The sequence below is a fragment of the Cercospora beticola genome, chromosome 5 (genome assembly GCF_033473495.1).
Source record: "Cercospora beticola chromosome 5, complete sequence".
In the NCBI taxonomy this organism is placed as follows: Eukaryota; Fungi; Ascomycota; class Dothideomycetes; order Mycosphaerellales; family Mycosphaerellaceae; genus Cercospora; species Cercospora beticola.
In genome coordinates, this window is record NC_088939.1 from 4147847 (window position 1) to 4171873 (window position 24027).

The following is a 24027-nucleotide window of genomic DNA, read 5'->3' on the forward strand; positions in this document are numbered from 1 at the left end:
CTGGTTACCATCTCCCTGTAGCAATTATGAAGATGCGCATGAGTACTTATGAGATATGAAATAAAGTTCCATGTCTTCCAGCAATATTAGCAAGGTTTGGGGGGCCGACAAATCTGGCCTCGTGGCTACTGCTGTGCTCTGCCAGGGTCACCTCTTCTTCGTTTCCACTGCTCTTACTCCATGGCTGCGGCCATTGCGGTTCCCAACTCGGAGAAGACATGACCATCCTTGCCAAGAGCATATCCGACCATAAAAGGTATTCGCTCGGCGGTTTGCCATGCTACACTCGGATCTTGAGCGCGAGCAACGGCCGAATCTCGCCCCTTCTCGCGGTTTTGAGCAGCACGGAAGTCGCATCCAGCATTCTCACGAACGTGAACGAGAGCCGGGCCAACAGCCTGTGTGTGAAGGTGAATGAGCAGCAACCCAAACGACGATGAGACCGAGATGATGGTCTCTCCACGGGGAACGGACGTGGGCAGTCTGGGGTCTTGTTGTAGTGCGAACGCGATAGAGTTCGCGTATGCCATGGCTGGTGCGGCATGTGATCCGAGGTAGATCGCTTTGATGCGGCTCTTCACATGATGTGGATGCCCTTGCCCCGGCCCTTCGTGAAGACACACGCCACGATTTATCTTCACCGTCCTCGTCTGGTCGTACAACACGCGTGATCTCCAAGTATACCACTTCTTCGTCCACCATGGCTTCCCTCGCAAAGACCCTCCGGCCCTTGGCAAGAGCTGCACCACAATGCACACGAGCAGCAGCGAAACGCTCCGCCTTTGCACGTCCAGCACAAGCGTAAGAAAACAGATCGAGGGCGAGAATAGGCCTGGCTGATAGCAGCAGCAGTTCACGATGTCTTTCAACCACTCCGAGCCGGCGCAACGAGCAGACGATCGATCTCGAGACACTACAGCCGACACCAATCTTCCACCTAAACGAAGTCGAGGCTGCCATGGCCGAATCCGTGCAGAAGTTCGCCAACGATGTGATCCTACCCAAGGTGCGGGATATGGACGAGGCTGAGAAGATGGACCCCTCGATTGTGGAGCAGCTGTTTGAGCAAGGCCTCATGGGTGTCGAGATCCCAGAAAAGTATGGTGGCGCGGGCATGAACTTTACGGCTGCGATTGTAGGCATTGAGGAACTTGCCCGAGTAGATCCCAGTGTCAGTGTCATGTGCGATGTGCACAATACGCTGGTCAACACGACTGTCATGAAATACGGCACAGAAGAGAGCAAGAAGAAGTGGCTCCCAAGGCTGGCCACGGAGACTGTGGGTTCTTTCTGCTTGTCAGAGCCAGCTTCAGGTTCGGACGCTTTCGCTATGAAGACCAAGGCGGAGAAGACATCGGACAGCTACATCATCAATGGCAGCAAGATGTGGATCACAAACTCCATGGAGGCTGGCTTCTTCATCGTCTTCGCCAACTTGTTCCCAGAGAAGGGCTACAAGGGTATTACCGCTTTCATTGTTGACAAAGAGAACCCTGGGCTCAAGATCGCGAAGAAGGAGAAGAAGCTGGGTATCAAGGCTTCTTCAACTTGCGTGCTCAACTTTGACGACTGCAAGATCCCTCTTGGGGACTTGTTGGGCAAGGAGGGTGACGGATACAAGTATGCGATTGGTATCCTCAATGAGGGCCGTATCGGTATTGTAAGTTGTCCATGAGGATTTCAACAGCACGAGCCTCAACTAACCATAGATCTACAGGCTGCCCAAATGACAGGTCTCGCTCTTGGTGCCTTTGAAAACGCCGCCAAATACGTCTGGAACGACCGCAAGCAATTCGGTGCCCTCGTTGGCGAATTCCAAGGCATGCAACATCAACTCGCCCAAGCCTGGACCGAAATCACAGCCGCACGAGCTCTCGTATATAACGCCGCACGAAAGAAGGAAGCCGGTCAAGACTTCGTCATGGACGCCGCAATGGCGAAATTGTACGCTTCCAACATTGCCGGTAAGGTCTCCGGCCAAGCCATCGAATGGATGGGAGGTATGGGTTTCGTGCGAGAGGGACTTGCAGAGAAGTACTGGCGAGACAGCAAGATTGGACAAATTTATGAGGGTACAAGCAATATCCAATTGACGACGATTGCGAAGTTGTTGCAGAGGCAGTATACGCAATAGATTACTTCTTGCGGGAATGAGGTTATGAACGGCATTGCCATATGTGTGTATATAACTGATTATGTACGAAAGAAAAGTAAAATGCGAGTTGACCTCACAATGCTTCAGGAATCAGATGTCTCAAAGCGCGTGGACGACGGGGTGATATTTGAGGAATGCGAGGCTATGTGAGGAATGGCACTGTATGCAGTGGTTCTGCAGATTGGCTCGTTCTGATTCGCCAATGCTTTTGGGCGTGCTACAGAGGTTCTCGACTTCCAAGTTCCTCTTATCAAACTCGTCTCTGGACTCCAATATGATGTCCACTGCTATTCGACCGGCTTCATGCGCGAGGTGTGAGATGCAGAATGACGCTGGCCAACAGTGTTTCATGGACTCTGACTGCTTAGTATTGGGTAGCCAGGTACATCTAGTCATCCACACACTCTACTTGCGATCAAGTCAGAGCTCTGCTCGATGCTTTGAGCGTGCCCGTTGGCGTGGGGAACGAGTAATTGCACCTGGTGGTTGATGCCTGCAAAAGCCTTCGATGCAACCTGCAGCGTATTGTAGTCGCCGAGTTGGGTTGCCCTGTTCGTGTTTCATCTTCAATCCCCTCTGCGGCGCTTCGATCCAGAGTGACCATTGATTTCGTACTCGCCATTAGCGACATCTTCGCCATCGGCAAACTCCATCTCATCCGCCTGCGCGGTACTCTTGCGTCTGAATTGGCCAGCTCCGACTGCAACGATTTCGTCTTCGCTGTCGGATTCACCTATATCCAGCAGTACAGGCATGCGGAACTCCTCGCCTGCCTGCACTGTGCCATTCTTTATATTCATGCCTTCCCTTGCCAGCTGTTCCTCGTCCACGGTCAGGACATCTACCTCCTCATCTTCTTGGTCTAATCGCCTCTTCTGCAGCTCGGACATGTCATGGATGTCGAACTCGTCCTCCTTTTCAATGTATTCCACATTCTCCTCGACCTCGACAAAATCGGGCGCAAGCGCTGACCATCTTTGCGGTGTGTTAATCGACCAGAGATACACTCGGCCAGTTTCCACCCCAGTCGCAGCCACAAATGGGCGTGTTGGATGCCACTCTACAGCTCCAAGCTCTTCTTTAGGACCCTCCAGAATCTTCACCAGCGACCCGTGTATGCGCTCCCAAATGTAGATATCATGATTCATCAGCGTCGAAGCCATGACATGGTCGGCGTTGCTACTGAAGGCAACGTGATTCCAGGATAGGCGATTGACAACGTCCTGGAATTTGTGCTCAACTTCTAGACGGATGTTGTCCGGATGGAGATTGGGGTCGCTCAGGTCAGGAAGCTTTATAGTCCGAATGACGGTGTCGGAGGCGTTGACAAGCAAATCGCGGCCCGAACTGCTAAGCCTGATGAGCAGTATGGGTTTACTACATAGCCTCGTGCTGTAGACGGTCTCGCGAGTCGTGGTGTCGATCACATTAAGCCAGCCCTTGGTAGTGCCTGTGATGATGTGGGAGCCGCTCGGGGTGAAAGCAGCAACAGTGGTAAAGTGCTTCGCGTCCGCCTTCTCGCCGCCCTCTTCGTGAGGAGCTCGCTTTGGCAAGTTGGGCAGGGCGAGTTGTGTGACCTTTTTGTCGTCGGTGAAATCTGCAAGAACCGGACGATATTCGTACAGCGCGGCCACACACATGTGGTGATTGTTGGGATGCAGCTCTGCAATGTAGACGGGCGCGCCGAGGTTGATGGTGCGCAGTCTGCTGCCATCAGCTAGGTCCCACAGAATGACCTTCCAATCTATGCTGCTGCTCAAAAGGTAGCGCCCGCTCTTCTCCCACGACAGCGACTGAACCGTGCGGCCGCTGGTGTGGCCTCGCAGCTTGCGTGCCACGCCATTCGTCTCGAGGTCGAAGATGGCAATAGTGCCCTTAGCAGTGCCAGATGCGAGGAGATCGCCGCGGTGGGAGAAGCGAATGCAGACAGCCTGGCCAGAGGAGCGGAGTCGCGCGACCAGAGTCTCGGGGGTCTCCTGCGCCAACAGCGCCGGGTCGGACAGCGGCAGGTTCATGGTCGCGCGTGGTGCTGCCTAGAGGGTGAGTCAGGCATGCGCGCGGGGCATGCAGTCGGCGCAGAGTCACAAGAGCGGGAGTGAGGGTGAATGGGAGAGGGGAGAGGCAGAGCACGCGGCTCGCCATGGACTTGCCGCGACTCTGCAGCGACGGCGACAGAGTGTGTGTATGTACGAGGCGCTGTCAACCAGCACGTCTCTTGCGACGACTGAACCCCTCGTCAGCAGGCCGAGTCAATCGTGCAACGATTGGTTGTGACAAGATCGCAGCCGTTTGTTTGTTCGTGGAGGCCGCACGCACGTCGAGACACCGGTGGCGTGCACAGACGTTTCCGGCGTTGCGGCTCTTTGAAGCCGGCCGCCGCTTGGCATCAAGACTGCTCGCCTCTGGTCAGGCTTCCATCACCACAACACCCACCCTCCACCGCGACAACATCATCGACTCCGCCTGGTTCGCGTGCGGAATCGCTGTCATCGAGACACACTGCCACGGGAGGACAACTCGCGCGCTCTTTCGGTCGCTGGCGGGCCACGATTGACACCACGAGCCGCACGTCACGGTCGCACCACACCCATTCTTACCGCGCCAACTGCGCCGCCATTTCATCCGCGAGCATCGACGAACCACGCATATCGGCGAAAGAACGGCGCGACGGAGTGGTTTTGAGTGTCTGAGGCGCGGCGCCCGCCTTCACGAGGCTGCGCGGTGTTGACAGGGGAGTGAGGTGGCGGATAGCGAGCGAAGGCAGTGGAGAGCGCACGAAGCGCATCGATTCGCACCACGACAAGGCGCGACTCTGATTGAGATTTGGAGACGGCCAGCACGCTGCTCGATCGACTCGCGAACACAGCTGTTTCACCTACCCAACCGCGAACATGGCGAACTTCGTGCATTCGGACGCGCCCCTCAAGACGGTGCAGGAGATCCAATTCGGACTCTTCTCGCCCGAAGAGATTAAGAGCATGAGTGTCTGTCACATCGAGTATCCCGAGACCATGGACGAGCAGCGCAATCGCCCACGCGAGAAGGGTTTGAATGACCCCAAGCTCGGCACGATCGACCGCGGCCAGATGTGCGCCACTTGCGGTGAAAGCCAGACAGAATGCCCCGGGCATTTTGGCCACATCGAGCTGGCGGTCCCCGTCTACCACGTTGGTACGTTGGACGCGAAGCACGCGACTGTCCGTGCCACTGCAAATGCTAACTTTCACGTGATCAGGGTTCATCACCAAGATCAAGAAGATCCTTGAGTCGGTCTGTCACAACTGTGGAAAGCTTTTGGAAGATGAAGTAAGTTGCCATCATTTCTTTCGCGTGTCGGTAAGTGAGTGTCTTTTACGTCCAGTGCTTACACGTATCTGTACAGCGCAACCCACAGTTTGCGCGCGCCATCAGACTTCGTGATCCAAAGCAACGCTTCCACAGAATCACGCAGCTGTGCAAGCCGAAGATGGATTGTCAACCAGACGAGGCGGAGTCTGAAGATAAAAACTTTGGTGAAGACCCGAAGAAGCCCAAGGCTCCTGGCCACGGTGGTTGCGGCAACGTACAGCCCACCATTCGCAAAGATCAGTTGAAGCTGGTTGGCACCTGGAAACTGCCCAAGAATGAGGATACTGGAGAGGACGCGGGCCCAGAGAAGAGAGTCATCACTCCTCTTCAGGCACTGCAGGTCTTTCGTCTGATTCCTGAGATCGATCTTCAACGCTTAGGTCTGAATTTGGACTATGCACGACCAGAGTGGATGATCTTGACTGTGCTACCGGTGCCACCGCCAGCTGTGCGGCCCAGCATTTCTGTGGACGGCACCAGCCAAGGCATGCGATCTGAGGACGACTTGACTTACAAACTGTCCGACATCATTCGCGCCAACTCGAACGTGCGGAGAGCAGAGCAAGAAGGCTCTCCTGCTCACATCACGGAAGAGTTCACTCAACTCCTGCAGTACCACGTGGCCACTTACATGGACAACGATATTGCCGGACTGCCCAAATCTATTCAGAAGTCTGGTCGCCCCCTCAAGGCCATTCGTGCTCGTCTCAAGTCGAAGGAGGGTCGTCTGCGTGGTAACCTGATGGGTAAGCGTGTCGACTTCTCCGCACGTACTGTCATCACTGGAGACCCAAATCTGGATCTCGACCAAGTCGGTGTTCCTCGATCTACAGCAAGAATCTTGACATTCCCAGAGCGTGTCACAGACTACAACAAGCGCAAGCTGACAGAACTCGTACGGAACGGTCCCAGCGAGCATCCTGGAGCGAAGCACATCATTCGCGATGACGGTTCGAGAGTCGACTTGCGCTACCACAAGCGTGCAGGAGAGATCGAGCTTCAAAATGGATGGATTGTCGAGCGCCACATCGTCGACGGTGATTATATCATCTTCAACCGTCAGCCGTCGTTGCACAAGGAATCCATGATGGGTCACAGAGTCAAGGTGATGCCGTACTCGACTTTCCGCCTCAATCTTTCGGTCACGTCACCATATAACGCCGATTTCGATGGAGATGAGATGAACTTGCACGTGCCACAAAGTCACGAGACGAGAGCGGAGGTGGCCAATCTCTGCGCTGTGCCGCACAATATTGTGTCACCGCAGAAGAACGGCCCTCTGATGGGTATCGTGCAAGACACCATGGCAGGTATCTACATGATGACCAAGCGAGACACCATGATGGACTATGAGCAGGTTATGAACATCCTGCTCTGGGTACCCAACTGGGACGGCGTTGTGCCTCCACCTGCGATTCTCAAGCCAGTACCACGTTGGACTGGCAAGCAAATCGCCTCCTTGGCTCTGCCATCTGGACTCAACATCATGAAGATTGGCGACGATGAGGACCACATCTCCCTTGCCGAAGCCGATTCGTCGATCCTGATTCAGAATGGCGAGCTCATCTGGGGCCGTCTCACAAAGAAGCTTGTCGGTGCATCGGGAGGTGGTGTCGTCCATCTCATCTTCAATGACCGGGGGACTGATGCCACCGTCGAGTTCTTCAACGCAGCTCAACGAATTGTCTGCTATTGGCTGTTGCACAACGGCTTCAGTGTTGGTATTGGAGACACTGTTCCAGACGCAGACATGGTCTTGGCCATCGAACAGAACATCGTCAAAGAGAAGGCCATCGTCGATGGCTACATGCGTGAGGTGCAATCAGACGAGATGGAAGCACTTCCAGGTATGACCATTCGGGAGACCTTCGAGTCGCAAACGAAGGCCGCGCTCGATAACGCCCGTAACAATGCCGGTGATGCGGCTTACAAGGGCATGAAGCCGTGCAACAACGTTGGAGTCATGGTCAAGGGTGGTTCCAAAGGCTCGACTACCAACGTCTCTCAAATGACTGCAGCTGTGGGCCAGCAGTCGCTCGAAGGCAAGCGCCTTCCCTTTGGTTTCAAGGACCGTGTCTTGCCACATTTTCCGAAGGATGATTACTCGCCGGCATCTAGAGGATTCGTCGAGAACTCTTACCTTCGCGGTCTCACACCTCAGGAGTTCTTCTTCCACGCAATGGGTGGTCGTGAGGGTCTGATCGATACTGCTGTCAAGACCGCTGAAACCGGATACATTCAGCGTCGTCTCGTGAAGGCTCTGGAGGAGATCATGATCAAGTACGATGGTACCGTCCGCAACTCTCTGGGCGACATTTTGCAGTTCGTCTACGGCGAAGACGGTTTGGACGCCACTTTCATCGAAGGCCAGGCGCTGTCGATCATCAAGCAGTCACACTCTGCCTTCGATAAGAAGTACAAGATTGATGTCATCAACCCAACGAGCAAGAACCAGACGCTATCGCCCAACGTCCTCGAGACCGCTGGTGAGCTGCAAGGTGATGTCGAGGTGCAAGAACTGTTCGACCAGGAGTACGAGGCCATCAGAAATGATCGTATCAAGATTCGTCAAGGTCTGGACGATCCTTCTGATCAGCGTTTCCTGCCGCTGAACATCTCCCGCATGATTCAAAACGCGAGAGACAAGTTCAAGATCAACGACAACAGCAAGAGCGATCTCGATCCTCGTGAGACTATCCCTAAAGTCGCGGCTCTGCTCGACAGGCTCAAGATCATTCGTGGCGATGATGCGCTGACACTGGAAGCTGATCTGAATGCCACACTCCTGTGCAAGGCTCTCTTCAGATCGAGATTGGCTTTCAAGCGCCTTGTCAACGAAGACAAGCTCAGCAAACTTGCACTTGACAACATCTTGGGCGACATTGAGAATCGCTTCTTGCGTGCTTTGGTCAGTCCGGGAGAGATGGTCGGTGTCCTCGCTGCACAATCCATTGGTGAACCTGCCACTCAGATGACGCTCAATACGTTCCATTTGGCTGGTGTCACTGCAAAGACGACTACAAAGGGTGTGCCGCGTCTCAAGGAGATTCTGAACGTTGCCGACAACATCAAGACACCCAACATGAGGGTGTACCAAGAAGCGCATAACACAACCAAGCAAGACGCCGCCAAACTTCTTCGGTCCAAGGTTGAATTCACCAGCTTACGTAATGTTACTGACGCGGCAGAAATCTACTATGATCCTGATGTGCGAGACACGGTTATCGACGAAGATCGGGACATGGTCACCTCGTACTTCATCGTCCCAGATGACGCGGAGAACCCAGATGCTCAAAGCAAGTGGATGTTGCGATTTGTGCTCGGTCGACGACAATTGCTCGATAAGGGTCTGACCGTCACGGACGTCGCGCACAAGATCCAGGAGACCTACCAGAAGGATGTGGCTGTCATTTTCTCTGACGACAACTCCGATGAGATGGTGATCCGCGTGCGTATGGTGCATGGAGCCGACAAAGACGATGAGGGCACAGAGACCAACGAGGATGACACGTTGAAGCAACTGTCTGAACACATGCTTGACAACGTCGTCCTGCGCGGAGTTGCTGGCATCCGACGTGTGTTCGTGTCCAAGGATCTGAGCATGGTCGAGGAGGCCGACGGCAAGCTGGTCAAGAGCAAGAACGACAAAGCCTGCGAAGAATGGTACCTCGACACAGATGGCATCAATCTCAAGAATGTCCTCGCCGTCGATGGCGTGGACAGCACCCGCACGACTTGTAACCACTTCCAGTCAATTAGGGATGTTTTCGGCATTGAGGCTGTGCGAGCTTCCTTGATGCGCGAATTGAAGGACGTGCTCACCAACGATGGTTCGTACGTCAACCACCGACACATGGCTATTCTTTGCGACGTCATGTGCGCACGAGGCGAGCTGATGGCCGTCACGAGACACGGTATCAATAAGGCCGACACTGGTGCCCTTATGCGTTGCTCTTTCGAAGAGACTGTCGAAATTCTGTTCGATGCCGCTTCTTCTGGCGAACTGGATGACTGTCGAGGTGTTTCCGAGAACATCATTCTTGGCCAGCTCGCTCCAAGCGGAACTGGTGAATTTGACGTTCTGCTCGACACTGAGATGCTCAAGGGCGTCGTTCAAAAGACCCATGCGATGCCAATGGGCGTCGGTGGCGGCGCCATGTCTCCAATGGCAGAGGGAGCGATGACCCCGTACGACATGGGCTCGCCGATGTCTGAGAGCGGCTTTGCTGGTCCTGACTATGGCGCGTCCTTCTCACCGATCATCAATCCTGGCCAGGACGAGGGCGGTGGTCTTACTGCCTATGGCGGTGGCTTGGATGGTGGCATGAGCCCATACAGAGGCGGTATGAGTCCAGGTTACGCGCCTCAGAGCCCCTTCAGCGGCATGTCTCCTGTCTCCCCAGGCTACGCCGGCGGATATTCGCCAACGAGTCCGAGCTACGGTGGTGGCTATTCGCCCACCTCACCGGGAGTCACTCTCACGAGTCCTGCATATCAGATGGGCTCTCCTTCAGGGCAATATTCGCCCGCATCACCGGCCTACAGTCCAACGAGCCCGAGCTACTCGCCTTCGTCTCCAACTTGGTCTGGTAGCGGTGGCAGCAAGGTGTCTCCTACCTCGCCGAACTATTCGCCAACGAGCCCATCCTATTCGCCCACGTCACCGAATTACAGTCCCTCCAGTCCAAACTTTTCTCCAACATCACCAATGGCTGGCAGCGCGACTTCTCCGAAATATTCTCCCACTTCGCCGCAATACTCGCCCACGTCACCGCAGTACTCTCCCACCTCACCTGCTTACGGTGGCAGAGGTGGCGCAAGCAGCACTTCGCCAACCTCGCCCGGCTACAGTCCTACATCGCCTCAGTGGTCGCCCACATCCCCCAGCGCGAACAAAGCCTCGCCAACCTCTCCGCAATATTCACCAACCTCTCCTCAGTAGTAAGTCTCGCTCTTTTTTAGTACCTCGTCCGCCTACTGACCAACTCCCAGCTCTCCCAATTCTCCAAAAGAGTGATCGATGCATAATTATTTTAAACAGCGAAATCACTGTGCTTTTGCACATGTACTATACATCCAGCGTTCAGCATTGCGACCGGAGTTTGTTTTCTTGGACATAGAGAAAGATGAAGCGAATCGAGAAAAAACCACACGATGAGAGGATGGGAGGAAGATACAATGGGCGAATTGCGCGCAGCGACACATGCTGCTGAAAGTTTTTGATGTCTTGTTGCGCGTCTTACGGAGGACGTTGGGCGCCCGTCTTTATGCTGCGCGAGGTTGACACTCGGCTAATGCGATAGTACCGGTGGATGAGACCTTGAGGATTACACACATGACGCAACTGGTGATGCGGGCTGGATAGCAGATCCGAAGACACGCCAGAGATGAGATAAAATGAAAATGCAAATGCAGCGAGAGCTGCTTGAGTGCAACAATGTGATTCCTTCTGCTCCATGAATGTGAGAAATGTGAAACGTGACTCAATCGTAAATTTCAACATCTGTCTCCAACGAACTTTTGTTGCTGGCGACATCAAACTTTGACGTGCCAGACCTGAAGGCGCAACTTCCAACAACGCTGCCAACACCTTCCAGAAGTGCCTCCAAAGGACACATTCCAAGAAGCAGCTGCATAGAACTCAATCTCGGCCTCGAACATGGCCAACAGCGAATTCTCCTATGTCAAGAACTTCGAGACGCCCGACTCCCTGCCTCTCTCCAACTGGATCGTTGTGCGCATCGACGGCCGGGGCTTCAGCAAACTCTGCAAGAAATACAACTTCATCAAACCCAATGACAAACGCGCCATCAACTTGATGAACAGCGCCGCCGTGCAAGTCGTCAAATCTTTCCACGACATCGTCCTCGCTTACGGCCAAAGCGATGAGTACTCTTTCATCTTCCACGAGAATACCGCACTGTTCGAGCGCCGGAGCGCGAAATTGAGTACTTCTGTCGCGACGATGTTCACGGCGGAGTATGTGATGCAGTGGCGGGATTTCTTTCCTGAGGAAGCAATGAAATTGGAAAGACCGTTTCCGACTTTCGATGGGAGGTGTGTGTGTTATCCGAAGAAGAGTATCTTGAGGGATTATTTGAGTTGGAGGCAGGCGGATTGTCATATTAACAATTTGTATAATACGACTTTTTGGAATTTGGTGTTGAGAGGTGGCGAGGGAGAGGAAGAAGGGAAGGGGATGAGTGGCACCGAGGCGGAGAAGATGCTAAAGGGAACATTGGCGAGTGATAAGAATGAGATTTTGTGGAAGAGGTTTGGAGTGAATTATAATGATGAGGAAGAGGTCTTTAAGAAGGGATCGGTGGTGTATAGGGCTTATGATGATGAGGAAGCAGAAAATGGTGCGAAGGATGGCGATCATGCTGGAGCGAGCAAGAACAAAACTGTTGCCAATCCCAAGAGTAAGACGCAGTTGGAGAAGGAAAGGAAGAGGAGACAGAAGGCGAGGATTGTGATTGAGCACACTGATATCATTGGAAACGCTTTTTGGGACAAACGACCATACATCCTCGCCACGAAGAAGAAGGATGTTTACGATGAATGATCGTACATTGCTCCTCTATCACGCGACGAATGTACGACATTCGGTTTCCGGAAGCAACACAGGATCGTGGAACCTCTTACTCTCCGGACGCTCAACCGATGTAATGCCTATCTCGGCTCAGAAACGCAGTGCACTGGGGAAAAGTCCATTACGGTCCCTGCACTCGAGCCTGTTGTAACATGCTGCAACTCTGCGAGCCTCTTGCTATAAACTTTTGCAGCTAGCGTCTTCAATGCAAGACACAGTGCAGCGGGAGGACGCTGGCTGAGATCATGCCGGAACTCAATCTTACACGCTACCAAACAAAGCAAGCAAGTCGACTAGATCACCACCCTGTCCTTGTCCCATGAGCAGGCAGTAAAGCTCTATTCGTCGAACGAAAAAATCATGGAGGAGAGATCACCACTTCTTCGCCTATCGCCAGAGCTTCGAAACCTCATATATGAATATGCACTCACCGAACCAACTTCACAAGAATCGGATTTCCTCATGCCGCCGCCGGCACTGACAAGAACTTGCAATCGAATCCGACAAGAATCCCTGCTGCTCTATTATACTCTCAACGATTCCCACTTGTCCATTCCTCGCGATGGAGCCTATCCCATCGCCCAAGCACTTTCCAAATCCCACTTCCTCACAGCACAAGGACAACGAATAGTGCAATCGATCCCACTTCTCAAAATTACATATCATCTGTCCTCGATGGAGAATATGCCAGCATCCCTAGGAGTCGGCTTCAAAGTCCAGGGTGGATGGGTTGATCTTGCCGAAGCCCTCGCACGTGTAGGTTTCCGGAGAGAGCAGGTTGAATGGAAAGCTGTGAGTGATAGGCGATTCTCACATCCAGCATTGGGAGGAAATTATTATCATTACTTGGCCGAGAGTGCGAGGGTGAGGGTCCTGGGGGAGGTGATGAACAAGGATTGGGAGGAGGCTGTGAAGAGCTTGTCGAAGGTGGAAATAAAGCCGGAGTCATAGAACGCGATAGATTCGAAGATTGGATGCTTCTTCGATCGCAATCCACCTGCAGACCGGGTCATTCTCTCCTCTCTTGTCTCTGGTTGCGTTCGTGCTGGGGACCAAAAGAAAAGGGCAGGGAGAGATTGCTGCAAGGCTGGATCTGCCAAGTCCCTGGTCCCTGCTATGTTCCCAGCCGGCGCCGCCCAGTCCAAAAATTGTCGGACCTTCGACAGGTCCTAACGTCGGCCTCCACCACGTGGGCAAAAGGCAAAAAAAAGATCATTGACTCGAGATTTGTATAGGAATAGCCGAAGGTGGGGCTCGAACCCACGACCTTGAGGTTTCTGGACATCGTAGTCCGTAAGAGCCACACGCTCTACCGATTGAGCTACCCCGGCAAGGGGATGATTTGATGGAGGAAGTTGACTCAATGCTTAATATGATTACTACACTTCAGCACTTTGCCAGAGCAAGAGGAGCGGCAATGCTCAAGCTGAACGCGTTGTGAAAGTCCTGCTGAAGGTGCAAGCGATGATGGTCGGCAATTCAACTTTGATCGTATTTTGAAGTCGTGACAGCCAGCTTCTGCGGCAGCCACGCTTTCTGGTCTGCATCAAAATAATGGAACTCATGGTGCCTATTCGACAATGCTTGATGCCCGTACTCCTCAATCAGAATGTCCGGATACGCAAATGGTATCAGTGCAGGCGTGCCCTCAAACACGGTGTCTCTCAGAGGGAAAATATCGTCATATGCGTAGTGGTGATTGTCCTTGACCCACATCGCTTCGCGAAACTCCGTCGTTGGATCTCCACGCAGTACGGTAACGTCGATGAATAGACCGACATCTGTGTCAATCCAACGTGCATCAATCTTATTGTCTTGATCAAGGCCGCTCTCCCAGCAATGCGGATTGATCTCCAGTAAATATGAGCGTCTTTTCTCGCTTCCAGGCGTTTTGAAATGGTGCATAGTCATGTTATAATAGCTCGCGAGGTAATGCATTGATGACTCGGAAATCATAACGTCCACATCGGAATCCCATGGCATTGCTTTGCGATTCCAGTACCATCCGAGAAGGGTGCCATGCATCAGCCAAGTTTCAATGCCTATTTCGTGCATCTTGGATAGATAGGCACGGACAGCTGCGGATAGATGTTCTTGTCTCTCGTCGTATCGCAGCGGTCTGTCTGCGAAGCGCCCATCGTAGTGCTTATCGAAGGTAGCTTCATGAAAGTATTTGCCTGGCTTGTCGAGCTCGGGATATACGTAGGACCTTTCAAGCCTCGTTCGCACAGTCCAGAAATCGACGTCTCTTTTGAATACTGACAGGGCTATTGCAGGCCTCGTGTGGAGTGTGGCGTACAAGATTAATTCGAATGGCAAATGCATTGTGTTTGCAGACATGCGAAAGAGGATCACACTAAGAATGCTTCGCACAATAGCTGTAGCCTTGAGCAGCTACTCTCCTCTTTCAGACAATTCTTAACCATGCAAGGCTGTTTAGGCAAATGGAGGTCGGAGCATTGCCGGAGGGTGACGAACGCCGCCGCGTAAGCTTTTGTACAAGCTGTTTTGTCAGGACGAAGCGAAATCAAATAAGCGCAATCCTAGCATCGAAGCATTTCAGAATGTGTCGTGTGCAAGTACGTGCGCCTGGACTGCAGCCCAGACTGCGACGCTGTGTGACAATCGCGAGATGTAGCGTATAGGAAGTGATCCGGCTGGAATGTATAGTTCGCAGGATGCAAGAATGCAGCAAGAAGGTTTGCCTTCGGTGCAAATGGATGCCAGTGATGATAGTGCAATGAAAAACAATGGAGCGATAGATGGCGAGCAAATGGAAGTGAGTGTACATGCATCTCCTATGTTGTGCACAGGAAGGAGCATCGGCCATAGCTGTCCAGTTTTGCCGAGTCTTATCGATATTGCACATCGAGGGCAGATCAACCGCCATGAGTTCACAACCATACCAACTGTGAAGTTCGGCCTTTGCCATTAAATTCGGATGACAGCGACCGCCGAAGAAAAGCCTCACAAATGTACATAGCATGATTTTGATGAGCAGTGTGAAATCCACTGCCATTGCTAAGCTCCATTTCTACATGGCTTGAATGACTCGTGTGCGCTGTCACCTCGATGGCCCTGCGATGCCTCTGCTCCGTGAGACATAGATGCTGGCATGGGCGAACGTGCACGGCTCGAGTGTGGTTTCGAACGCCGCGCTGCTTTCGCATAGCGACATGAAGCCATCATGTGTTCTACTTACTCTTGCTTCAGGTCCGAGTCATCCAAGCCGCAAGTGTAGGCCCAATATGGCTGGACAGGCAAAGGTGTTGGCAGTGCGCATATCAGTAATACCCTTCATGCCCTGCGTCCGGTCAGTCATCGATGATCATGACGGAGTCATCGTCGCCTTCGTGTTCGTCCATCGATAGCATCTGCATCGAGCTTCTACGACGTGAGGAGGCAGCATCATCGTCCACGTCCATCAAGTCCTCACCCTGCGCAGCATCGCCCTCAGTTGCACTATCTCCCTGAGCGACGGAAGCCATCATACCGAATGCGCTGCTCGTTGGCTGCTTCGATTCCTCCTCGCGCTGTCTCTTTGCAGCGAAATACTCATCGAGGCTGCCCTTCTTTCCGTCAAGAACCTTCAATGCTTGACGCCATGCATTCACTTGCTTTCTATCGCGGGCTTCCTCCTTGGAACCAACGAATTTTCCATTGATTTCGTGCAGGTCAAGTTGTTCTATGCGTGTCTCTGCCCAGAACCATGACTGGCCACTAGCGCGATCGATGCGAGTGTCATGAGCTCTTGAGTAAGCTCGCGCTTCTCGCATACTGTGTAGACCTTGCGATAATTCTAATGGCTGACTGCGAGCGACTTGCCCATTATTCGAAAGCCCCTTGTCGGATGTTGGAAACCAGCGATGTAGAGCGTCCTTAGCAAGACAGCGGCCCAGCACCCTGGTGTAGGGCACCTCAAGCTTCTGCCGCTCGTTTGAAGGGTCAGTCACATTGAACCAGTTCCCATAACCTGCAAGCTCGGATGGGAAGCCAGGTTGATTTGGCTTGGCGGGCGAAGCACCAATTCCCGCAAAGCTGCGTTTCGGATCCAGACTCCAAACCTTACCAGCAATGTGCAGGCACGTCGTGTAAGGATCTCCATCATCGTAATCATCGTCGCTGGATTCATCAAGCTTAACGAAGCGAAGGCGAATAGATGACACCACCATGACATCCACGATGGCATCCTGTCGGCTGTCTTTTGGGCGAGGCTCGAGGCGAACCAGGTCGCCCATCATAATCAACTCAGGGCCAATGTACACTCCGCGACAGAACAGTGTGGCTTCGGGCCAGCTACCTGTGAAATTGTACTTCCCAAGCAGGCTCCAAGAGCTCGCAACCGTCAATGCGTGCTTGACCGTCGGATGCCAGTCCTGCTCGTCTGTGCTTCCCAGACACTCTCTCCAGTACAAGAATGGTCGGAGAGCATGAAGCGGTACGTATTTGTGCTGTGAGCTGTATGTTTTGGACTGGCTTCCCGGCTCGGGCAATGGCTCCACGCGGAAACCAGAATAAGTCACATTGTGTGTCTTGCTCGCTGGAACGCCAATCAGGTCATCGTGCGACACCGACTCTATAGGCGATTGTGTTACCACTCCGGTTTCCCATCGATAGTGGTCAAGCCAGCCTTTCGAGTTCCGAGGCCGCAAGCATTTCGAGTTAGCATCCCATGCTAAGGTGTCTTCATGGCCGAGGGAACGGATGAATAGTACTAGTTCCCCAATTCTAGGTACGAAGCTGGGCTGCTGAGACCAATCTTCAAGCATGCCCTGTAGCATCTGATGGCCTGCTCGCCAGTCCGGCGATAGTTGATCGATTACATTTTCACGCACGATCCCGTCGGGACCAGCGGCCTTCACTTTGTCGAGAAGAATACGGTAATAATCCGGAATGCCTTCTGGGTCAGCTTGCTTGCCGCGTTGTGGTGTCTCTGAATCTGAGTCGAAAGTATTCTGCGTCTTTCGTGCAGCGACTTTAACAGGTTTGGCAACTGCTGACGTCGATGAAGGACCAAAGTGGCGCGACTGTAGTCCAGAACTACCGGATGTGAGCGAGCCACTTCTATTCGTCTTGGTTTTCTTCCGGCCGCCCGTGCACAACACACACAGGCACCCATGTGCACTGCCGTGTGCGATAAGATGTTGGAAGTGAGGCCACGCTTCATTTAGCGATCGAAAGTCCTTTCCACTCGGATGGCCAGCGATATCTGCGCAATCAGGTTAACGAGTTCTCTACAATGTTACGGGCCCAGCTTACATCGATCGACGTGTTTACTATCCCCTCGTCGCTTCTCCCACCCTGAATAGCCGGCAGGCATGCGATCCAATCTGTACACAACACCTGGTTGCGCTTGGCCGCGCTCTCTCATCCATAGTTCTCCAAGGCGCTCTTCGAAGTAGCCATCATTGCGAGAGCGATCCTTGCTCGACGCATGCTGGCCATCTGAGTCATTCCAGACGGGGATGGTGACCACATTTCTGGCCATGTTGGCTGGCGCGGCGCGTGCAGTCGCTTAACACGATGTCGGTGGTCGGGCGTGCCAAGTTCAAAGTTGGAAGAGAGAAAGCCGACAAACTTCAGTTGGACGTGGCTAGAGGTGAGTGCATGTCAAGGAACAAGCAACGGCCTCATCGAGCCACTTCCTATGGAAGGTGGCTAACGATGGTGCATGCGCATGCCCTCAGTCGCAATCCTGATGCGACCGGCAGCGACGAGAAGCACCCTCCCTCACTTGTCAAGCAACACTGTCACGGCGGGAAGAGCGTCTTGTGTGTCTTGAATCACGACTACTGCTATACCGGATAGCCACGTGGAAACGGTCATCAACGTGCATACAATGCGAGGTGAGAGATGCAGTTCTCAAATGAGACTCTCGAGAGGTTGGCCTGGCCGAGCACCACGCGACGCGCTGATTGGCTGTGCGCGGAAGCGTAATTAGGCGTCGCTCCCAAAATGAAGATGCGCTCTAACTACACCTCCCGCCCGTCTTCGATGGCACTATTGGCACTGCCGGCCCTATCGCGAAGATGGCTGAAGATGTATATAGGAGCTCTGTAGATCGCGACCCATCGCCTTTCATCATCAACAAGTCCTCCACCACAATCCGCCTTCCACCGTTCCACCATCTCATTGCTTTGCCTATCAATGCAAGCCACTGGCGCCGCCATCCACTGATCTCGAAGCTTAACAGACGGCGCAGAAGACCTCCTCTTCCCCTCACCGCGCTGCTCGCACGAACGTCCTCTCGCCCGCCATGAACCGCTCACGGCCGGGGAGCGCAAGCAATTCGAGGCCATCATCGTCGCGACAGTCCGAGGTCAACTCCATCATGGCGACAGCCGCTCCTAAACCGCCGATCCCGCGAAAGAGCGCGTTGCGACAGAGTGCTTCTGAGCAGTCCTTGCACGCCCTACCCTACCCGCTTTCGCCCGTGACGAACGTTCATGCGCATAAAGACAGCTACGAAACTGGGCGGACGGCTCCTCCAGCATACGAATGGGTTCCAGAGCCTGTGGCCGGCGACAGCGACGACAACAGGCCAGTGGAAGGCGAGAAGCTCGCAGCTCTGCGACGGTCAGGCGGCTACCAGAGAAAGAATCCTTTCAGTTGGCGAAGGCGGACATGGCTCATTATTGCTGGCGTGGCATTGCTCGCAATCGCCTTGATAGTGGGTCTTGCAGTTGGCCTGACAGTTGGACGGAGTGGTTCAAATTCAAACAACGGAGCCGCACAAAACACGTCAGATCCAACCAGTTCGGGCGGTGCGGACCAACAGCCGTTCCCCATCGGCCAGTACAGCATGATCACCAGGCTTCAGACCTTAAACAGCAGCTGCACTTCGGTCGCAGAGACCTGGAATTGTTTCCCGTACCAGGTCTACGATCCAGCAAACGCAGCTACGTCAGATGGCAGCAGGTCGATATACAACTGGGTCATCTCGAATACCTCCTCCACGTATGCCACAATTGGCTCAGGCTCAACTTCAGACGACGGCGAACCTGCCAATCTCACTATCAGCTCAACGAGCAATCCTTTCAGCTTGATGTTCGAGGACACACCACTTACTTACATTTCGCCTAAATCAAATTCAAGCTCCGCTCGATATACCTTCCGTATTGACATGGACAAGGCATTCAATCCTCCAGTATCGCTGGCCGCTAACAATGTCGCGACCCAATGCTACTTCAACCAAACGAGCCTCACCGGCACTCTCTATCTTTCAGCACCTCGAACATACCCAGAATCGAATAATTCGGACGGCGGTTTGCAATGGCCCTACGCAATAGACATCCGGCAGAGCAGTCCAGGCGGAACCGACGTTCCGGCTTGCTACGAATTCGTCCAGGGCCAACAGGGGGCTCGCATAACTTCTGGACTGACACCACAGTCTGTGGACACAGAATGTTCCTGCGACTATCGCAACTATTGACCGATCTCTTTCGTGCTTTTTGTTTTTATTTGATTTGATTTGAGACGACCTGATGCTGATAAGATACCCTGCTACTATTTGGCGATGATTGCCGGCGCATTGAACGTTAATGTATATAGAAATGTGAGCTTCGCGTGGAAGATGCCGCGCGAGGAAACGTACAGAGCAAGTACAAGACTCTGGTCGTTTAGACGCTGTCGACTCTGAAACGGAACCTTCAGTCACCATGCTGACTTTCACGACTCGGATGTGTCCGGACCGATCATCCTCGAGTTCTACCCACACAACCCAACAAATGCAGGTCGAAGTGCTTTGCGGACACAGATTCAACGCAAGCACGATGCCTTTCCGATCTAGACGGCCTTCGCTGCAATGCATGCGCTGGCAGTGCTGTACAGTACGCGCCCTCGCTGCAGGTAGCTCCACCTGAGTCTGCACAGCATTCCAACGCCTATGACTCGCTGAGACATAGCTAGGAGCTCCACTTTCACATGCGTAGACTGCAGCCGCATTGTGGGGTGTCTGTCTCAGCACGAGCAGTAAGCTCTGCCGGCGGCCGCACCCTGGACGCAGAGAGTTCGCATTTCATGCAGTTGGAGTCGGAGATCGAATGCTCGGGTTATATTGCATGGTATTCTGTGGCACTTGTCGGGCTGAGTAACGAGGGCTCGTGGCGATGCGGGACTAGAAGTACAGTGATTATTATTACTGCAGAAGGATCACTGGGTTTCTATTCTCTTTGTTCTCGGATCTTCTACCACCACGAGTGTCGGTCAATAAGCTGTCTCGAATGCTGGATACATGATTTGTTATCAACCAACAATATCACTGGACTGCTCTGCACGTTACATTTCGGACTCGAGAAACACACTGCCTAAGTTATTATGCGAGTCGATTCCAGCAACATGGCCATAACCACGACGACGGAATGCACTCCAAACCTCCAGGCTGAAGAAGATTACAAGCGGAAACGACTACCAGAACATGATACCTCCGATCGAGCTCCCAGAATAGGGTTCACACAATTACTCTTGCCGCTTTTCCTCGCCTGGATCAGCAATTGCCAAAAGACGATGGTTGTCGTGCTTCCCACCATCATTGCTCGAATCATTCAAGCAGCAGTATTGGTTTCTCTGCTCAACTACTGCGGAGATTCAGAATCCACAAGGTCGTATAATGGCAGGCGAACAACAACCCGGTCCTTCGGCTTCTTCATTCAGGCACTTTGTGTGCTGTTTATGATCGATATTCTGCGCCTCGACCCGACGGAGGCGAGAGGGCTGGTAAGCACATCGGATTGGCGGAGTGAGACTGCCGAGTTGTTCCGAAGGTGATGGGAAGTCGGTATGCTGGTTGACGGGGATACAAATGAAGAGGAGATTGCCAACGATGTCTGGAGTGGTGGGTTACAGTTGGAGAGGAGACTTTCAGGATCGCGAGCGCCACCAGTCAACGAGGCATGGGATGGTGGTCCACTGCACAACATGTCCCTTCTCAGAGTCCGACGAGATTCACGATTTTGCTGCTTGAGATGCTGGATAGTGCTGTTGAGGCTTTGGGCAGTACTGTGGAAGGATGCACCAATGCTGAAACTGCCTTTGGGCGCTGTTGGTGTTGTGGCGAGTGTCGTAATAGTACATGGATATCTGTACATGATGTATCTTCACCGGCCCAGTTCTGAGGCTTTTCCTGCGCTATGCAAATGCTCCATCTTCTACAAGGTAATTTCGCCCTTCCATGTTCCATCGGTCAAACCAAGTGTCTCAACCAGGTTCTGCCACCGCGGCCCACCTCTTTCCTTTCTGCGCAAATATTTCAAGAGTTTTGCTCTGCGATGAACCAGTAATCTGAGGTTTCTCTTGTTGACTTTGTCCATCGTGCCTCTCGTCTCCAGGAAGTCTGCAACGGCACGAATCTTAGCGGTCAGGATGGCAATCTGCACTTCGCTGCTGCCAGTGTCTGCTCCAACACGTTCCACCTTTTGCTGCTCGCCGCCGGTTACACCCGCAGAGGTTGGTTTCGGAGGCAGTGTCTGCTCCGTGTTATGACGCCCGAAGACGTCTATGCATCTCTGCTTGTTCACTCTCAGCCGATCTTTACTGCTTCCCAGTGCTAAGCTCGAGATTCGTCTCAATGCCTCCTGCGCGGTCGCGTGTTCCTCCTCCAATATCTTCTTCCGAGCTGCTGGACTCATGCCGGTAGTGAAGTCCTTCATCGTTTCTGCGGCGCGCTCCCAGTCGGGGTTGTTCGCATCCGCGTCTCTGGCACCACCAAGGATTCCGCTAATCTCAGCATCGAGTCCGCGCGACTCTTTCCCGCCATCTCTTCGGGCCTTTTTTCCCTCGGCTTCTTCTGGCTCGTCTTGCGCAGCAGGAGTAGTCAGCCATTGGCTCTTCCCTAACCCGCGAGCCAATTCCTCTTTGGTCAAGTAGAAGTTGAGGTGATTGTCTGTCTCCGTCTTGGGTCCAATGGCATCTTCAGATGGTGACTTCGAACTCCGGACTTGCGTCGAAGGGGTGTCTGCCGAGGGCTCGGGAGGGAGGGCAGTGTCGAAGGAGCGTACGAAAGGCGTGGTGAGACCGCGAACAGGGTCGCCTAGACTGCTGGCCCGCTCCTTCTTCAGTACCTCCTGTCTACTCAAATTCGCAGCTTTCTTCGCTCGCGCTTGCGCAATGGCATATGGATCGCGATGTTTCCGTCGTTGCGTGACTGTGGACGCTTGGGAGCAGGGTGTGGAGGAGAAAGATCGCGTGGCCGTGGAAGGGGGTGCTGCTGGCACATGTCAACATTAATGTATCGATCTCCGACAGGCTCACGTACTGCTCTGTGCCCGCAGGCAGGTGGCGATCGGTATTCGAGGCGGCATGATGGATGCTGTTTCTATGCTCGCTGGGCGCCATCAACGCTCACTTGTGCTCGCTCAAGGACGCCGCGGGGATGCCAAGTGTTGTGTCCTGAGGCAGACACGAAAACGACCGTGCACGCACTTCTGTAAATTGATGCTCCGAACAGCCCACCACCAGCAGCATCGAGGACTTCGCGACAACACCACACCACCCGTCTTCGACCGCCCAACACCTCGCCCTCAACCGCGAAGATGGCCACTCCAAAGAACCTCCCATCGGTGTTCAACGCCACTGCCCAGGACATTGAGATGCTCCTGTCGGCTCAGGCTCACATTGGCAGCAAGAACTTGCAGGTGCACATGGAGCCATACCTCTGGAAGACTCGCCCAGACGGTGTCAATGTCATCAACATTGGCAAGACCTGGTATGTGAATATTTCTGCAGCCAGTTCGGCTGAGGCGGCGCACATACGCGCATTGCGAGCGAATTTGCGACTCTTATTGCATTTGCTCCGCCTGATATGCCCTGGCAAAAATTGAGCCGGCAGAGTACTAATGCGCGCACAGGGAGAAGATTGTCCTCGCTGCCCGCATCATCGCCGCTATCGACAACCCAGCTGACATTGCTGTCATCTCTGCTCGTCCATACGGTCAGCGTGCTGTCCTGAAGTTCGCCGCCCACACCGGTGCCTCCGCCATTGCCGGTCGCTTCACCCCCGGTAACTTCACCAACTACATCACTCGCTCGTTCAAGGAGCCACGCCTCATCATCGTCACCGACCCACGCACCGATGCCCAGGCCATCAAGGAGGCCTCGTACGTCAACATCCCAGTCATCGCCCTTTGCGACACCGACTCCCCAACCGAGTACGTCGATGTTGCCATCCCAACGAACAACAAGGGTCGTCATGCCATTGGTCTGATCTGGTGGATGCTCGCCCGTGAGGTCCTCCGTCTCCGTGGTACTCTTGCCAGCCGTGAGACCGAGTGGGACGTCATGACCGATCTGTACTTCTACCGTGACCCAGAGGCGGAGGAGAACAAGGACTCTGCTGGCCAGGACGAGGCCAAGGTGCCAGGTGCCGACGAGGTTGGCCCAGGCGCCGTCGAGAGCGGATTCAACAACGAGTGGGAGGTTGGCAATGCTGGCAGCTCCGCTTTCGCTGCTGCTTCGGGTACTGCTGGTGCTCAGGCCGCATCCACTTGGGATGCTGAGGGTGCTGACTGGGCTGCTGCCAGCGCTCCAGTCGAGACCGGCAACCAGGGCTGGGCTGCTGACGGCAACACCGGCGCTGCGACTGCTCCAGACAACCAGTGGTAGATGTGTTAGACCTTTGGTACGTTGAAAAAAGCGATTCGCCCTCACAGGCTAGGAGAAAGTACTGGCGCTCATGAGGGAAAGAAGCCTGTCATCATGTGAAGTGATGAAAGGAGAATGCCCTGTGCTAGGAAGCCCGATCGGTTCAACGAAAGTTGCCGGGTCTGTAGAGTCATTACAAGATATCTTCAGGCGCGTTCTCTCTCCGTGTGTTGCTCCTGTCGCTATCACCAGTCTCCTGCACCTCTGTCGTATTTACGTCCGTGTTCGATGGTACATGTTGTGACAGTTTTGTACCCTTTAGAGGATCTGCAGCAAGCATCTCCACATGGCTGCG

The 24027-nt window shown here is 53.6% G+C and overlaps 10 protein-coding genes and 1 non-coding gene across 11 annotated transcripts; 5 read left to right on the top strand and 6 right to left on the bottom strand.

Annotated features, from left to right (window-relative positions):
- Positions 1-173: 173 nt before the first annotated feature.
- Positions 174-530, bottom strand: RHO25_008803 (uncharacterized protein; the record flags this gene model as incomplete). Its single annotated transcript, XM_065603106.1, has 1 exon — positions 174-530. The coding sequence occupies one exon, from the start codon at positions 528-530 to the stop codon at positions 174-176; it is 357 nt and encodes a 118-aa protein (XP_065459178.1).
- Positions 531-700: 170 nt separating this feature from the next.
- RHO25_008804 (uncharacterized protein) lies at positions 701-2134 on the top strand (the record flags this gene model as incomplete). Its single annotated transcript, XM_023604608.2, has 3 exons — positions 701-801; positions 853-1660; positions 1718-2134. The coding sequence occupies 3 exons, from the start codon at positions 701-703 to the stop codon at positions 2132-2134; spliced, it is 1326 nt and encodes a 441-aa protein (XP_023460445.1).
- A 587-nt stretch (positions 2135-2721) lies between these two features.
- RHO25_008805 (uncharacterized protein) lies at positions 2722-4170 on the bottom strand (the record flags this gene model as incomplete). The annotated part of the gene is made up of 1 exon (XM_023604609.2): positions 2722-4170. One exon carries the CDS (start codon positions 4168-4170, stop codon positions 2722-2724), a length of 1449 nt encoding a protein of 482 aa, XP_023460736.1.
- An 876-nt stretch (positions 4171-5046) lies between these two features.
- Positions 5047-10520, top strand: RHO25_008806 (uncharacterized protein; the record flags this gene model as incomplete). The annotated part of the gene is made up of 4 exons (XM_023604610.2): positions 5047-5326; positions 5391-5461; positions 5538-10444; positions 10496-10520. The coding sequence occupies 4 exons, from the start codon at positions 5047-5049 to the stop codon at positions 10518-10520; spliced, it is 5283 nt and encodes a 1760-aa protein (XP_023460735.1).
- Positions 10521-11162: 642 nt separating this feature from the next.
- On the top strand, positions 11163-12068 carry RHO25_008807 (uncharacterized protein; the record flags this gene model as incomplete). The annotated part of the gene is made up of 1 exon (XM_023604611.2): positions 11163-12068. The coding sequence occupies one exon, from the start codon at positions 11163-11165 to the stop codon at positions 12066-12068; it is 906 nt and encodes a 301-aa protein (XP_023460734.1).
- Positions 12069-13334: 1266 nt separating this feature from the next.
- On the bottom strand, positions 13335-13426 carry RHO25_008808. Its single transcript has one exon. It is a non-coding gene; the product is annotated as a tRNA-Lys (tRNA).
- Positions 13427-13574: 148 nt separating this feature from the next.
- Positions 13575-14420, bottom strand: RHO25_008809 (uncharacterized protein; the record flags this gene model as incomplete). Its single annotated transcript, XM_023604613.2, has 1 exon — positions 13575-14420. One exon carries the CDS (start codon positions 14418-14420, stop codon positions 13575-13577), a length of 846 nt encoding a protein of 281 aa, XP_023460740.2.
- A 989-nt stretch (positions 14421-15409) lies between these two features.
- RHO25_008810 (uncharacterized protein) lies at positions 15410-17583 on the bottom strand (the record flags this gene model as incomplete). Its single annotated transcript, XM_023604614.2, has 2 exons — positions 15410-17304; positions 17355-17583. 2 exons carry the CDS (start codon positions 17581-17583, stop codon positions 15410-15412), a joined length of 2124 nt encoding a protein of 707 aa, XP_023460739.1.
- Positions 17584-18351: 768 nt separating this feature from the next.
- On the top strand, positions 18352-19527 carry RHO25_008811 (uncharacterized protein; the record flags this gene model as incomplete). Its single annotated transcript, XM_023604615.2, has 1 exon — positions 18352-19527. The coding sequence occupies one exon, from the start codon at positions 18352-18354 to the stop codon at positions 19525-19527; it is 1176 nt and encodes a 391-aa protein (XP_023460738.1).
- A 1714-nt stretch (positions 19528-21241) lies between these two features.
- Positions 21242-22393, bottom strand: RHO25_008812 (mitochondrial 37S ribosomal protein uS15m; the record flags this gene model as incomplete). Its single annotated transcript, XM_023604616.2, has 2 exons — positions 21242-22296; positions 22348-22393. 2 exons carry the CDS (start codon positions 22391-22393, stop codon positions 21242-21244), a joined length of 1101 nt encoding a protein of 366 aa, XP_023460737.1.
- Positions 22394-22624: 231 nt separating this feature from the next.
- RPS0 (40S ribosomal protein uS2) lies at positions 22625-23693 on the top strand (the record flags this gene model as incomplete). Its single annotated transcript, XM_023604617.2, has 2 exons — positions 22625-22797; positions 22940-23693. 2 exons carry the CDS (start codon positions 22625-22627, stop codon positions 23691-23693), a joined length of 927 nt encoding a protein of 308 aa, XP_023460742.1.
- Positions 23694-24027: the final 334 nt, after the last annotated feature.